Consider the following 16,655-nt stretch of genomic DNA (forward strand, 5'->3'; position numbering starts at 1 on the left):
GTAGATTCATCTGAAGTTAGTCAGCGTTTCCAACATGGTAACCTTTGGACTTTGGACTTCATAACCCCTCCTCAGAAACCAAGGGGTGATGTTGCCGAGACAAGGACCAGGACAAGAGCAGAGATCCACACGTCCCCTTAGATTCTTGAGTCAAGGTGACAGCAGTGGCTGCTTACCGGACAACTGTGTGATAACTGAAGCTCAGTGACTGGAGTTCATCCTCCTACTTGACCTCAAAATGGGAGGTCAGGGCTGTGGAAGTACCTTATCTCATTTTGGACAAACTTTGGACTTTAGACAGCAAATATTCCTCACACAGTAGTGCAATAGAAATCGATTGGGTAATCTTACATTTTTCATGGAAATAATTGTTTAACACTGCTTGCAAGGCGTCATTTGTGTAAATTATTTTCAATTTTCAAATGAATACATTTCCATGACATTTTGTCATGTGAGGCCATCAGTGATGAGATGCTGATGTACTGAGATTTCATCACGATCAGGACACCATTTAAAATCAAGTTTAATTAATTAATTATTATTATTAATAATAATAATAATAATAATAATAATAATAATAATAATAATAATAATAATAATAATAATAATAATAGATAGGATATGTATGGCGCTTTCATGGTACTCAAAGTCGCTTTACAGAAAAATAAAATAAAAATAAAGCAGATGAATAAAACAGAACAGGGACAGATGTGGACGGGAGTAGAGGTCATGTATTGTATGCTTCTTTGAACAGGAAGGTCTTGAGGTGGTGGTTAAATGATTGAAGAGAGTCAGAGTTGAGGATGTGTGGAGGGAGAGAGTTCCAGAGAGTTGGGGCAGTGATGGCAAAGGCTCTATCCCCCAAGGTGCGGTACTTGGACTTGGTGATGGGGGACAGGAATTCAGCACCTAATGATCTGAGGCGGCGAGATGGAGAGTGGCGTTTGAGGAGGTCGGTCAGGTATGAGGAGGCCAGGTTATTAAGGGCTTTGTAGTTGAGGAGCAGGATCTTGAAGTGGATTCGGTGCTGAATGGGAAGCCAGTGGAGGTGTTGAAGGATGGGTGTGATGTGGGCTCTAGAGCAGGAGTGGGTGAGCAACCGGGCTGCTGAACTCTGGACACATTGTAGTTTTTGGAGGTCAGTGGAGGAAAGGTCGTAAAGGATGCTGTTGCTGTCGTCCAGTCTGGAGGTTATGAAGGCGTGTATGAGTGTTTTGGCAGCAGAGGAGGAGAGAGGATCTGAAGCTTGAGAAATGGGCTGGTCTCTCTGACCATGTTGTATCATGGTTTAGTTCTTATCTTCTTTTTTACCAGCCTTGGTGCTTGTGTGTCTCAGACACACGATTTTAACTGTGGAATTCCTCAAGGAGGCATTCTTGGGCCTATTTTATTTTCCTTATACATCTTACCACTCGGACACATTATCTCCAGCCATCATGTCATTTACCATTTCTATGCAGACGACACCCGACTATACATCTCTGTCTCACCACATGACCCAAACACTCTTCACTCCCTCACCGCCTGCCTTTCTGACATCAATGCATGGATGAGCAAGAACTTTTTAAAATTAAACAAAGATAAAACTGAAATTCTTTTAATAGGACCCAAAGCAGCCCGAGACTACACTGAGAGATTTCAAATTACATCAAAGGTCACAAACCTGGGAGTGGTTTTAGATTCAGATTTTAATTTTAATGCTCATTTTAACAAGGTTGTAAGTACTTCATTTTATCATCTCAGAAACATAAAGTCAGACCTTTTTTATCACAGAAAGATGCCGAAATTTTAATACATGCTTTTATTACAAGCTGCATTGATTACTGCAACTCCCTTTTTACCAGTTTGCCCCAAAAATCTCTCAGAAAACTGCAACTTGTTCAAAATGCTGCTGCCAGAGTTTTAACAAGGAAAAATAAATCAGATCACATCACACCTCTTTTAAAAACTCTGCACTGGCTCCCTGTTTCTTTTGGAATTGATTATTTTAAAGTTCTTTTACTTGTTTTTAAAGGTGACATATCATGCAAAATTGACTTTTTAATGGTTCTCTACCTGAAATATGTGTCCCTGTCTACAAACCCCCCGAGAATGAAAAGAATCCATTCTGCCCCTGTTCTGATTTCTCCACCTTTCTGTAAATGTGTGTGAAACGAGCCGTTTCAGACTTCCGTGTTTTTGTTACGTCACATCAATATCCGGTCTGTCACGGAGTCAGAGCTCGGAGCTTGTTCAGCCCATAGACTGTATAAAATAATACTGAATCCCTCCTCTGTTTTTCATTACCTGCACACATGTGTGCTAACAAGGAGCTTAGGAGGGAGGCATGCTAGTTGTAGGCTGTCTTAATAAACACAAAGGTCAGTTTTACTCCCCACGTCTGCAGATTTGAAGATCTAGTGGATGATTTTTATTTTTCATGGATAAGTGCTAGCGCTAGTTAGCATAGCTACATAGCTACATGTCGTAGCTGTAGCTGTGTAGCAAGACACACATCTACATACTGACAAATAAAACAACAAGAAACACTAAATCTTTGACCAATCCTTCAGAAAAGGTCCCGCTGCCTTTCTGGCAGAGGTCGGTTTTACTCCCCAGGCCTGCAGATTTGAAGATCTAGTGGATGATTTTTATTTATCATGGATAAGTGCTAGCGCTAGTTAGCATAGCCACATAGCTACATGTTCATAGCTGTGTACCAAGACACACGTCTACATACTGATAAATAAAACAACAAGAAACACTAAATCTATGACCAATGGTTCAGAAAGGTCCTGCTACAGGCGCCTCTCCGTCAGGATCAGATTCTGGATCAGATTCAGAGGGTTGAAGTAACGTGATCTCTGAGCAGCCGTGTATATTCAGCCAACATGTAAACATTAGATCAACGTGCTGGAGAGCCGAGGCACATCCACTTCCTGAGGGGGCGTGGTCAGAGAGAAAACAGAGTGTTCTGAGGAGGACTGAAGAAGAGGGATTTTCAGGCAGACCAAAATCTGATTTCAAAGTGTTTTTTGAGCATAAACTTTAAAGACATGTTTTGGGGACCTCTTAGACCAATATATATTGATGAAAAAAGCGTGATATGTCACCTTTAAAACTTTTAACAGCCTTGCTCCTCCAAACATCACTGATCTCCTGTCATTTTATGTTCCAGCCCGATCACTGAGGTCCTCCAATGCTTCCCTTTTAAATGTTCCTCGTGTGTCTCACACAAAGAGAGAGAGCTTTCTGCTTTTATGCCCCTAAGCTGTGGAGCTCTGCCTCTGGACATTAAAACGGCAAGCTCTCTGTATGTTTTTAAAAGTAAATTTAAGACTTACCTTTTTAATCTAGCTTTCAATTTGGAGCAATTTATTTTAAGCCCTGGACTGCATTATTATTATTTTAAGCATTATTATTATAGCTTTAACATTTATTTATCTTATTTTATTATTATTTTATTATTCATGTATTTTATTCACTGTATTCATCTGATCTTGTCAACGCTACCTTATTTTAAATTTTTCTTTCCACTCTTACTTATTTTTATTAATTTTACTGTATTGGTTTTATTTTGAAGTATTTTATTTATAATCATGCCTTTTATAATTTTACCATTGCTGTTGTTTTCTGTCTCTGTTATTTTGTGAAGCACTTTGGGCTGCATGTTTAAATATATGAAAGGTGATATATAAATAATGTTGAGTTGAGTTGAGGCGAGGCGTGCAATGTTGCAGAGGTGGAAGAAGGATGTTTTTGGTGACATTTCTAATGTGTGGTTTGAAGGAGAGAGTGGGGCGAGGATGATGCAGAGGTTACAGACTACTGGGGAGGATGTGACTGTGTGGTTGTTGATGCTCAGTGAGAAGTTCTAGGTGGAGGGGAGGAGGGATTTGGGGCCAATGAGGATGATTTCAGATTTATTGGAGTTGAGTTTGAGGAAGTTTTTTGCTCATTCAGTTTCTAAGGTCAGTGAGGCAGTTTGTGTGGGTAGAGAGGATGGCAGGGGTGATGGTTTTAGTGGCGATTTAGAGCTGGGTATCATTGTTAATTTAATCACACAACAATATGCTTCCATTTTGGTCTGAACACAAGCTTGTACAAATTACATAAACTGACAAAACAGAAGAAAACAAGTTTATGATTTATTACAATGTGATGGATGGTTTTGCTGGGAACACTTCTCTACCTGTGCTAAGAGTTTTAAAAGTGAAGATGGGTTGTAAGGGAAGAGTTTTTTAGCCTGCAGTCTTGTCACCACCTCTCTGAGCTGAGTCACACAGAGGACTGCTCTGTGTGATGTTTCACATGTCTCCTGTCCTGACAGAGGTGGCAGATTTGGTCCGGTTTGCTCGCTGTGTAAAGTCTGTGATGATGACCCTTCTGCTTCTCTTTCCAGTGCAGAGTTCGCTTTATTCAGTGAAGACTCATCCTGTTTCTGTCTAACAGGTTCTATCGGTCCACTTATCTCCTGTTTCACCTCCAAGACACTTGATATACTCTTTTCATGAACAAATGTCCTCAGCTCATCCTGTACAACCTCCATGTCCTCTGGATCTGACTCCCCAGAACTGCCATATTGCACAAGACGAGGCCCAAATGACTCCACTTTAACGGTCGACTCAAAGGCATCAGCACCACATGCGGCAGGAGAGCACTGCTGGAGAGACAGACAACAGTCCGACTCACTGATTCTCCTACATGCTGCAGCGAAGCCCTGCCAGTTGGCTGTGAGGTACTTCAGGTATCGCACAAAATACTCCAGGAAACAGGTTTCCGTGGAGATGAGGAAGTCAAGGAGAATGCTGTGGTCGAAGGAGATGCTTTGGAGCAGAAGCAGGAAGATGCAGTGAGGGTTGTTACCAGAAGCACAGGCAGCTTCCAGCTCAGCAGAATCATCCAACCCAGAGCACCGCCTGCAGGAAGAGACAAGCAGCTCAGGTCACTGACTCTGAAAACATGATGCCTGCAGGTCTCCTGCACCATGTCATCACTACAAATCATTGGACTATGTTTAAGTCTGCAAGATAGGCACTTTCAACAACTAATAACAGCTTAAGGACCTCTGCTCTCTTTGGACAGTGCGGGAGGTCCAGAGAGCGAACAGAATTTAGACCCAACCAGAACACATACTTAGCAGTGAATTTTCAATCATGCCGTCAGGTGGGCAGTATTATGTGCCGGTACTGAAAACAAACCGCTAATTATTTTATTCCTTCCACCATAAGGCTGCTAAATGCACAAAAGGCAGAATACAACGAGAACTACCAAGCAACCTGCTCTGCTGTATGGTCACTGGTTGTGGTAGTTGCTGATGTCACGACTTGTTATTTATTTCCTTTACTGTATATTTGTACTATGGACAGGTTGACTGTTAAACTGAATTGCCCTTCTGGGACTAATAAAGTATTCTGAATCTGAATCTGAATCTGAATATGTTTGTGTGATCTTTAACACTGGGATCTGTGTCTGTTCATCACCTCTGTTGCTCTACTAAAGTTCTTTACCTCTTGAGATTGCTCTGATAGCTGCCTTTTTTATCATCCTTGGCAGTGAGATCCCTTCTTTTAGTAAATCTGTATCTGATGGAACTTTTGCAGCATGCTTTAAGCCCGTATATCGGCATTAAACCACAGCTTCAAAACACTGCAGTAAGCCAGATTCCACCCAACATGTGACTTGCTTAGATACAGTGAAATTGAGACTCATCTGAGACAGGACTGAATGCAGGGCCATTCTCTTGAGTGGAAGGATATGAGGATAAGCTAACTCAGCCTGGTTCATGCCTCTGTGCTGTATTGCAGACCTTAATGTAATCCTTTGAAACTGAAACTGCATACCACAGTAAAGTGAACCTCATTAACTGTGATTGGTCCAAATGTTGGCTTTGCTAGATATTAAGAAGATGAAGAAAGTACTTTATTAATCCCCATTGGGAAATTCAAGTTTAACACTTTGGCGTTTCTTTGATCATGCTACACACATACGTTTATTATACAGTAAATATACTCATGCACAAACATGCTACGGACATGCACTTATGGAGAGATTTCTCCAGTGCTAGCTTCTCTACACTGGCTCCCAATAAAATGTAGAATAGAATTTAAAATCCTTCTTTTAACCTACAAAGCCCTTAAAAATCAGGCACCTTCGTATCTTAAAGAGCTCATAGTGCCCTATTACCCCTCTAGAACTCTACGCTCCCAACATGCAGGCTTGCTAGTTGTACCTAAAATCTCTAAAAGTAGTATGGGAGGTAGAACCTTCAGTTATCAGGCCCCTCTCCTTTGGAATCATCTACCAATCAGGGTCCGGGAGGCAGACACCCTCTCCACTTTTAAGAGTAGACTTAAAACTTTCCTTTTTGACAAAGCTTATAGTTAGAGCTGGATCAGGCTTGGACCAGCTTTTGTCATGCTGCTATAGGCCTAGACTGCCGGGGGAACTGGCACACTGACACACTGGGATCCTAGCTCACCCCCTTCCCCCCAACCCCCTCATCACTTACTTTAACTCTCCCTGCCCCATTAAAGTTCCTAACCATAGACCTTTCTGGAGTCCCTGAGCTCCCTTGTCTCGTAGATTCCTCTGAGCTGCCATAGACGTCCTCCTGCTGCAAACGTTCTGGACTCCAGCTGATACTGACGTGCTGGACTCCAGCAGCAACAGCTTCTACGACTCGTCTCATCACTATCACTTCTCTCTCTTACTCCCCTCTATCTGTCTTTCCAGACCCAACTCAGTCGAGGCAGATGGCTGTCTAACATGAGTCTGGTTCTGCTCGAGGTTTCTGCCTGTTAAAAGGAAGTTTTTCCTCACCACTGTAACTAGCTAAATACTGCGATGTGTAATGCTCATGGTGGATTAAGGTGGGGTCAGACTGAGTCTTATCCTGTCTTGGTGTTGGGTCTCTGTTCACAATTTGACATAGAGTGGTCTAGACCTCCTATGTTTGTAAAAGAGTCTTGAGATAATGTTTGTTGTGATTTGGCGCTATACAAATAAAGATTGATTGATTGATTGATGTCAGAGTGAGGAGGTGCTCACTCTAGCCCTGAATAGTTTTCAATCCCAAATGTTGTGTTCTCCATGTTGTTTGTTTGTCTCTTTTTTCAATAATTGTTTGGTTTGGTCTCACATTGTGTTTTTTATGCATTGTACATCACTTTGGTTAGCCCTCTGCTGTGTTTTTAAACATGCTTTATAAATACATTTGACTTGATTTGACTTGACTAAATAAGGACTGTGTCTTCCATGCATAACTTCTGAAGAATAATGCATTGATTTGCAAAAAATTGGCACCACTGATTTAACTGACAGGCGAGTTCAAAGTACAACTGTTTGTCTAGAAACCAAAAGCAGCCTCAGCCCTGACTTGTTGCCTGTATCTAGGTTGACCAAAAGATAAGTTGGGTCAGAACTTCTAGTATTGTGACCCCCATCTTTGGGACTCATAAAACTTTTTGGAAACCAATGGATGACGACACAGAGCTCCTCTTTACTACAGTCTGTGGTATCTACTGTACCTGTGGTGGAGGAATATAGAGAGTGAAGTTTTGGCAGCCTCAATCATGTCATCATCCTGGTCTCCAAACAGCAGGCTGACCCAACAGCAGCGGTGAGGGGCCTCGCTCAGCTCAACACTGAACCTCCTCAGGAAGCTCCACAGACTCTGCAGGTACCGATAAACCTCTGCTGCACTGCTGGAACCTGCTGTGAGACGACACAGGGATCACAGGGAGGGTATGAGCACAGCAACCCAGCACACACTCAGAGGTGCGCCTCCTGGTGTGGATACACTATAATCAGTGTTCAACCATTTACTGCATCACTGATATATAAACATGCTGCATCTTTTATCTGTTTATCTCCAAAGAAGTGAGTTACTGCTTTGTTCACAAGGGACACGATAAACATCACAAACCTTAAACACAAACAGAAGGCTCACAGTGTGTATGTGTGTGTGTGTGTGTGTGTGTGTGTGTCTGTGTGTGTGTGTTTCCACCTGCTGACTGGATGTGGAGCTCTGTGGTCTTGAGCAGCAGCAGGCTGACACCTCTGAGCATCACACAGTCTGGTTTCTGGTCTTCATCACGGATCGCTCGGGTTCCTCCAAAGAAAGAGGCAGATTCCACATGAACCGTCTTCAGCCAATCAGCAGCGACGGCTGTCAGCACACTCTGAGCCAGCCTATTCATATCAGAGCTGAAGTGTTCGTGTTTCAGCCCAGAGAGCAGCACCTCTCCTGAAGCCCAGTCCTCTCCTGCCTTCTGCAGCACGGTTCTCTTTAGGAGCAGCACCGCTCGCTTCCTCACAAAATACTCAGAGGAGCCGCTGATTGTTTCCAGAAGAGCTGAGGAGTGGATGTGAGTCAACCTCTGACTTCTCAGACTCACTGAAGCTCCGCATATCAAAGTGGATGCAGTCAGCACCTCCAGCAGGTCCAGCAGGAGGCAGAGTGTCGTCTCCCAGAGTCTGCTGCTGGTAAAATCCCCTGAACACCGAGTCCTTCTGTCCTCGGGGAGAAAGTCTGAACACAAAGAGCTCAGGCTCGAGTCAAAAGCTGCGAGGAGTCTCCCAAAGATCTCTGATGGAAGAAAACACGTGCTTCAGAAAGAGAAGGTACAAGCAACAACCTTGGGTTCTGCATTCTGGGCCAAGCTTTTCAAAGGTAGTCTAACTGGATTAAAGCTAAATCAAAGTTAACCCTCGGAAGTCTAAAAACAAGTTGAACAAATAGTAAAATATGAAATCAGATAAGATCAGGTAATCCAGTCTTGGTTTGTTGTGTTTGGAGAAGGATTGGGAAAACTTTGACCCACAAAATATGGATTATCCTGATCCCAGCAGAGGACTGGAATCAGACTGGATTACAGGAACGAAATATAAGAGAACTTTTAAACTGGTCACAGAACAACATTTTCACAAAGATGTTGAAACTTTTTTCCAGGAGGGCCACATTTGATGTTGTCAGAATACCTCAGGGCCAGTGGCTCCTACCTAGACTTAGTCATCATAAAAGGTATGTATGAAATCTCTATTTAATAACAATTATTTTATTTTTCTTCTCAATAAATCTGTAACTAGGTAGTCCTCAGTTCTCCACAAGCCACGTAAACATGAGCAAACTTTATCTTCTTCTGGAGGAAAATGTTTTTCATTAGGGTCGGGCAATGTGGGAAAAATATTGTCTCATTATCTTTCTATGGCAGGATCATGTTCTGGATGTCATCACACTTCTTTTTCATGTTGTTTTTGAGACTGTTCTGACCAGCAGACAACATTTTAAGAACTAAATAATTATTTTCCTGAGTTCTGAACATTTTTTATGCACCAAATTTCGCCTTTTCTGCACAATTTCATAATTTTGATCTTGTCTTTTGTTCTCTTTTGTGTCTTCTGAACTTTTTGTGTTCATCAAGAACATTTTCACATCATGATAAAAACAGTAATTTGAAAACCTGTCAGCTTTAAGAGTTCTTGCGTTTCTTCTTTATTGCCATCTTGCAGAATCCCCAGTGCTTTGGCTTTAGACAGTTAGTCCATGAAGCTGAAAGAAACTGCAAATGTACAGATGATTCAGAATGTGATTAATTTCTGTGCTATAAATAACACATTTTAAGATGGAAGCTTGGGGCCACAAATAAATGGACCTTGGGCCGCGATTGGCCCCCGGGCTGTACTTTGGACACGCCTGCTTTAGACATTGTCTTTATATTCTGTTCTTTAGTTTCTGTATTGCTGCTGGGACATGGTCGGTTTAGAGCTCTAAAAAAATAAGAGGTTAGTTTCAATATCAAACAGTAAATATTCAAAACAATGCAGCTGCAAGGATCTCTCAGTTTGTGTGGATTTTGAACATCGATACTGCTGCAAGAAGGTGGATTTTCAAATCAGTGTCATTCTAATCCAGATCAAACTTTTGAACAACTGGACTGAGGACTTGTTGGTCAGAATCTAAATGACTGATTCAGCCTTTCAATTGTTTTTTTAAACAGAAATAACAACCATTCTGCAGCTGTAGCTTCTCCAGTGTTTTAGGTTTTCGTGGGGGTTTAATAAAAAAATGTGTTTGTGTAAACAGCTGATTAATAGAAATCCACTCAGCTGATCTGCTGGTAGTGATAAACTCTTTGCGATGATAAACTTCCTCCAAATACAAGAGAGCTGAGCTCACTGCTCCTCCATAAATCCCAGTATTTTAAAACAGAGAAAATAATTCAAAGTCATTTTTTGATGAATAAAGAAAAACAAGGTGTATTTTTAAAGCAAGCTTCACTGTAATGTTGGTGTCTTCACAACATGCCTACACTGGTGTCAGAAGTACGTTTTTCATCTTTCTAAATACCTGTCATTTCAGCACGTGTGTTTAGAGGAGGTCAAATGATAGATGTAGATTTAGAGTGGTGTTATGAATAGAAGACATTATAATCAGCATAAATCAGTCCCTCCAGGATTTCATGTTTTTTTTTGTGATTGTTGCGTCCCAAAAAGCCTGATTTTGTGACAGCTTTTTGAAAAAATTGTCGTGAAAGTTGTGATTCTTCTTTAACCTTTTTTCCCCAATAACATCTCAGGGGCAAGTAAATATGCTAAATGATTGGCAGTTGTTTTTAATGTTGTTGGACGCCTTACTAAAAAATGCTTGAGATTTCAACTATTTGAACAAAATATACTTGATTTGGTCTGGGTGTCATCCTCAACAGCTCACTTTCTTTCCACTCTCACATCAATAACATAACCCGGTCTGCATACTTCCATCTCTGCAACATCAACCGTCTCCGCCCCTCTCTCACTCCTCACACCACTGCTATCCTGGTCCACAGTCTCGTCACCTCCCGTATGGATTATTGTAATTCTCCTCTTCGGTGTCCCTCACAAATCCCTCCATAAACTTCAACTGGTCCAAAACTCTGCAGCCCACACCATCACTAGAACCCCCTCCTTTCACCACATCAACCCCGTCCTCCAGCAGCTCCACTGGCTCCCGGTCAAACTCAGAATAAATTTCAAAATCCTCCTGTACACATTCAAGGCCATTCACAACCTCTCCCCCCCGTATCTGTCTGCTCCACATCGTCACCCCCTCTCGCTCCCTCAGGTCCTCCTCCTCTCTCCACCTCTCTGTGCCCCCTGCCTGTCTCAGCACCATGGGGAGCAGAGCTTTCAGTCGCTCTGCTGCCCAACTCTGGAACTCACTCCCACCAGACATCCATAGCTCTGACTCACTACCTCTGTTCAAATCCAAACTTAAAACTCACCTGTTTCAAACTGCATTCCTTGTCTAATTTCACTGCCTCATTATAACTTGGTGTAACTCTGCTTTTTTTATTTATTTTATCACGTTGTTTTTATTTATTATGTTTTATTCTGTCTGTAAAGTGACCTTGTTGAGCCGCATTTTGTAATAACGGTGCATTTTGTAATAAACGTCCAAAGTGTAATAACTTTTTCATTTCATTTTGTAATAAGCTGCATTTTGTAATAAACTGCCGCATTTTGTAATAAACTGCCCCAATGCATTTTGTAATAAATTTTGCCGCATTATGTAATAAGTTATTACATTTTGAGAAGATTATTACAAAATGCGTTGGGGCAGTTTATTACAAAATGCGGCAGTTTACTACAAAATGAAATGAAAAAGTTTTTACATTTTGGACGTTTATTACAAAATGCACCGTTATTACAAAATGCGGCTCAACAGACCTTGAGTGTTTTGAACGGTGCTTCTAAATAAAATGTATTCTTATTCTTGTTATTATTATTATTATTATTATTTGCACACAGGTAACATCACAGAGAGTCTCCATCTTAATCTGCCAGACTTAAATACTGCACTGCATATAGTTAAACAATTAAAAACCATATTATTTAACTTCAAACTGAGTAGGAGATAGACCCTTTCCCAAATTTGAATGAATGAATAACTGGCATTAAATTCAAATCATTCAAATTGGTCAAATATTGTTCCTGAAACAAACAAAAGATTGTGTTTTCAACAGACACTGTGTTGTATATGTGCTGTTTCATAATGTTTGTTCAGTGTTTTTTATTAATATTTCCCTCCTACTTTGTAAACACTGTTGTACTAGAAACAAATACATTGTAAACAAATACAATTATAGCTTCTCAATAGTAAAAGGGTATTTGAGTATCTATAAATAACCACGTTGTCATCGTCACTTGTCCTGCCTGCTGTCTTCTCACCCGTTCTCCGTGTGTGTTCTGCTGTTGAAAAGTGCCGATCAGGAAGTGAGGACGTTTATGTTCCACCATGATATTGGGCTGAGGTTAAGGGGATTGGTCAAGTTTGCGGGTAAGTTGCGGTGATTGTATAAAATTGCGAGGCCGCACAGAAATCGCTCTGATTGGTTGAATTTGCGTTGATAGTTGCGATCACGATATCCCAATTTCCTGGAGGGACTGAGAAAGAGTTATTTTTACATAATTGGGGAGTGACACGTGTAAGGACTAAACCTCAAAGAGGTCCCTTTATTATGGGTGGAAAAGAGGGCCTTGACATAATTCTGACCTACTGTAACATATCAGATTGATCAGTATAAAAACAAAACCCTCTTCTAAAGCCTGAACTTTAGAGTGAGATTTAGAGCAGACAGTTGTCAGCTGTGGTTAATTTGTTCAAAACCGTATCTGTTACCTTTAAACTTTTTAACATCTCTGTGAGCACTGGCTTTAATAATCCAGTACTGTCATGGTTACAGTCAGCCCTTTTTAACTTCATCCCATTAAACATTCTTTCAGACACTCAGTGACTGACTGCTCCTACTTTAGGGGGGGTAGAATTGAGTGTGACACTCTGTGTCAGTCCTGGATCAGGGAAACTGAACAAAGGGACAGGGAACCCACTGAACTATACCTTGATGAGCTCCTTTCAGAAGGTTTTTGAAGACCTCAGTGAGTGACCACAGACAGGCGTCTAGCATGGTGCCTGGGACTGAGCTGTGGAACGCCTGCTCACACGTCTGTCTCATCACAGGACTGATGGTACCCTGAGGAATCAAATGAAGTCTTTTACTAATTAAAAACCTGAACATGGTACACCATGTCAGTGTTACTCAGTGCTAACCACTGCTCATCAGATCTGTACCACTTTCACCACTCTGTCTGAATCTCTGAATCTCTGCTATCACGAGAAATGGAAAACACACAGAGAGAATTATTGCATTGATATCTGAGACATATTTTTAAAAACACAGACTACAGAACTCACTGAAGTTTGGAGGACATAGAAAACACAGACTGACACGCTCTTGGCAGCCAGATGTGAGATGATCTGGTCTTCAGACTGGAAGTGATGGACCTGTGGAGCAGTGGGATATTTACATGTCAGTATAAAGAATAGAAGTAAGATTCAAACTTATGAAACAGAGCCACTCACAAGATGTGACATGAGATCCATATCTTCCAGCATCACCCTCATCACTTCCTCAGAGTATGACTTCACAGCTGGGTTGAAGCTCTGTGATGTCAGGCTGCGGGTAATCCTCGCCACCAGACTCAGGCTGATGTACGGCTTCAACACAGAGGATAACTAATGTGACCACAGAGTTCACTATACACATGATCACTTCTAGCAAGATTTGTTGGAATGATAAGTTAAGGGTCATTTCAACTTGGGATTACAGTGCTGTGAAAAAGTATTTGCCCCCTTCCTGATTTCTAATATTTTTGCACATTTTTCACACTTAAATGTTTCAGATCATCAAACAAATCTTGATATTATACAAAGTAAACACTAAATGCGGTTTTTAAATGATGATTCTATTTATTGAGGGGAAAAAGTTATCCAAACCCACCTGACCCTGTGTGAAAAAGTATCCCCCCCCCCTTGTTATATCACAAATCAAATGTGATAAACCTGATTTTTTTGAAAAGCTGAGCTCAATTTCACTAGCCACACCCAGACCTGATTACTGCCAGACCTGTTGATCCAAATAAATTCCAGAACAGATGAGAAACAAAGTCTTTTGAACTCCAGAGAACCACAGTGAGAGCCATTATCCACAAATGGAGAAGGCTTGGAACAGTGGTGAACCTTCCCAGGAGTGGCGGGCCTACCAAAATGATTCCAAGAGCAAAGCGACGACTCATCCAGGAGGTCACAAAAGAACCCAGAACCACTTCTGAAGAACTGCAGGCCTCACCTGCCTCAGTTCAGGTCAGTGTCCATGATTCAACAATAAGAAAGAGACCAGGCAGAAACAGCATCCATGGGCGAGTTCCAAGGAGAAAACCACTGCTGACCAAAAGAACACAAAGGCTCGTCTTACAATCACTAAAAATATCCTGATGATCCCCGAGACTTCTGGGAAAACATTCTGTGGACTGATGTGACAAAAGGAAGGTGTGTGTGTCTCATTACATCTCGCCTAAAACCAACACAGCATTTGATAAAAAGAACATCATACCAACAGTGAAACATGGTGGTTGTAGAGTGATGTTCTGGGGCTGCTCTGCTGGGTCTGGACCTGGGCGACTTGCTGTGATTGATGGAACCATGAATTCTGCTCTCTACCAGAAAATCCTGAAGGAGAATGTCCGGCCATCAGTTCGAGACCTCAAGCTTAAGCACACTTGGGTTATGCAGCAGGACAATGATCCAAAACACACCTCCAAGTCCACCTCTGAATGGCTTAAAAGAAACAAAATGAAGGTTTTGGAGTGGCCTCGTTAAAGTCCGGACTTGGGTCTGATTGAGATGCTGTGGTATGACCTTAAACAGGCCGTTCATGCTGGAAAACCCTCCAGTGTGGCTGAATGAAAACAATTCTGTGAAGAGGAGTGAGCCAAAACTCATCCAGAGCGATGTTAAAGACTCATCGCCAGTCATCACAAACACTTGATTGCAGTTATTTCCTCCAGGGGTGGCACAACCAGTTATTAGGTTTAGGGGGCAATTACTTTTTCACACAGGGTCAGGAGGGTTTGGATAACTTTTTTCCCTTAAGAAATAAAATCATCATTTAAAAACTGCATTTAATGTTTACTCTGGTTATCTTTGTCTAATATTAACATTTGTTTGATGATCTGAAACATTTAAGTGTGAAAAATGTGCAAAAATATAAGAGATCAGGAAGGGGGGAAATACTTTTTCACAGCACTGTATGTGACCCCATCTAGCTACATTCAACTTTAAAGAAACGTCAAATTCCACAAAGAAGAAAAAATGCAAGGGTTAGGGAGAGGGAGAGGGGGAGGGAGAGGGAGGGAGAGGGAGAGGGAGGTAACTGGCTGCTCTCAGTGGGAGGTAAAGAAGAGCAGGTGATCATGAAGCCTGTTGTTCTTCTACAGCTCTGTGGACTATCAGTGAAAACTACACCACACCACGCTGCAGTGTTATAAACTCTCATGACATTGATGACATCTACATTTGAAGTCAAGATGTCCACCTGTGATCTGATTCCAGGAGTGATGTTGAAACCAGGTGTCAACAGCCAACAATCAGTGGACTGAGAAAGAGGACTAGTAATAATAAAGCTACTGAAGTTCATTCCAAGATTTGTCATTTAATCCAGGGGGTCCCAAACTTTTCAGCCAGCAACCCCCAGAATATAGGTGCCAAAGACTTGCGACCCCCAGTCCCCACTGTCCCTCACTCCACTCAGTTCTGTAACAAGACTCACACTGAAGCTGCTCCGCGCCGTACTGTTGTCATGACAACACGCCATGTCCTCACCGGGCTCCCGTCCACACATCCCGGAGAGGACCAGGTCCGCCACCTCTGCCGCGCTCCGTCCGGGACTCGATCCCATCAGGAAGCAGCTGTACACCTGTGTCAGGCTGTCTCCGGCATGGTCTCCGGAGCTCACTGTCAGTTCCATGCTGCTCCTGCTGCTGCTGCTGGCTCTTCCGGCTCCAACAGTCATGTGACCAACACGGAAGCTTTGATCGGCGACCGGAAATAAATAAAACCAGACCGGATGTTTGCATCAAGATCCTTCGAAATAAAAGAAGTTGGATGGATGTCAACCACTGCAAACACGACTGTAATATAGGACTGTCATCATTATTCATCTCATAATGGTTGTTATTCAAACTCAAGTCTTACAAATGATTGTTTACAAGACTACAAATATGTTTCTTTACTTATAAATAACATAAAAACAAGATTTAATCATCTTATGCAGGTAAAACAAAATATGAACTGTTTTTTAAAAGGTGCATCAGTTAGGGAAACTACCAAGTTAGATATAAACTTTTCAAAATATTGAAAAATTAAACGGTTAAAAGTCTTATGGTGTTATGAATATAGACACATGTTTGGTTTTGTAATAAAAGCCACAGTTTATATATAAGGAAACTCAAAGAACTCTTTGACATGATACATAAAATACAAAAAATACATACATAACAAAGGGACTACAATCTTTACTGTTGCAGAGGGCATTTCCCTAGTTTTTATTTCCCTGGTTTTTATCCATAGTTTTTATCTGACCTTCCCTGCTGTTTTTACTTGTTTTATTTAACTACAGTGTCCTTAACAAGTGTCTGCATTTTACCATCTGTTTTTAACCCTGTTTTATTCCTACTTATGTCCTGTAGCACTTTGAGATTTGCTCAGAATGTAAAGTGCGTGATAAATAAAATGCATTATTATTATTATTATTATTATTATTATTATTATTATTATTATTATTATTAATATTATTATT

The 16,655-nt window shown here is 41.4% G+C and overlaps 1 protein-coding gene across 1 annotated transcript; it reads right to left on the reverse strand.

Annotated features, from left to right (window-relative positions):
• Window positions 1–4,102: 4,102 nt before the first annotated feature.
• lins1 (lines homolog 1) lies at window positions 4,103–15,889 on the reverse strand. The gene is made up of 7 exons (XM_034680740.1): window positions 15,627–15,889; window positions 13,382–13,516; window positions 13,214–13,303; window positions 12,860–12,992; window positions 7,988–8,569; window positions 7,509–7,695; window positions 4,103–4,898 (listed from the first exon to the last, which is right to left on the reverse strand). The coding sequence occupies exons 1-7, from the start codon at window positions 15,867–15,869 to the stop codon at window positions 4,121–4,123; spliced, it is 2,148 nt and encodes a 715-aa protein (XP_034536631.1). The 5' UTR covers window positions 15,870–15,889; the 3' UTR covers window positions 4,103–4,120.
• Between the last annotated feature and the right edge of the window lie 766 nt (window positions 15,890–16,655).

This window comes from Notolabrus celidotus, chromosome 3 (assembly GCF_009762535.1).
Source record: "Notolabrus celidotus isolate fNotCel1 chromosome 3, fNotCel1.pri, whole genome shotgun sequence".
NCBI classification, from domain to species: Eukaryota; Metazoa; Chordata; class Actinopteri; order Labriformes; family Labridae; genus Notolabrus; species Notolabrus celidotus.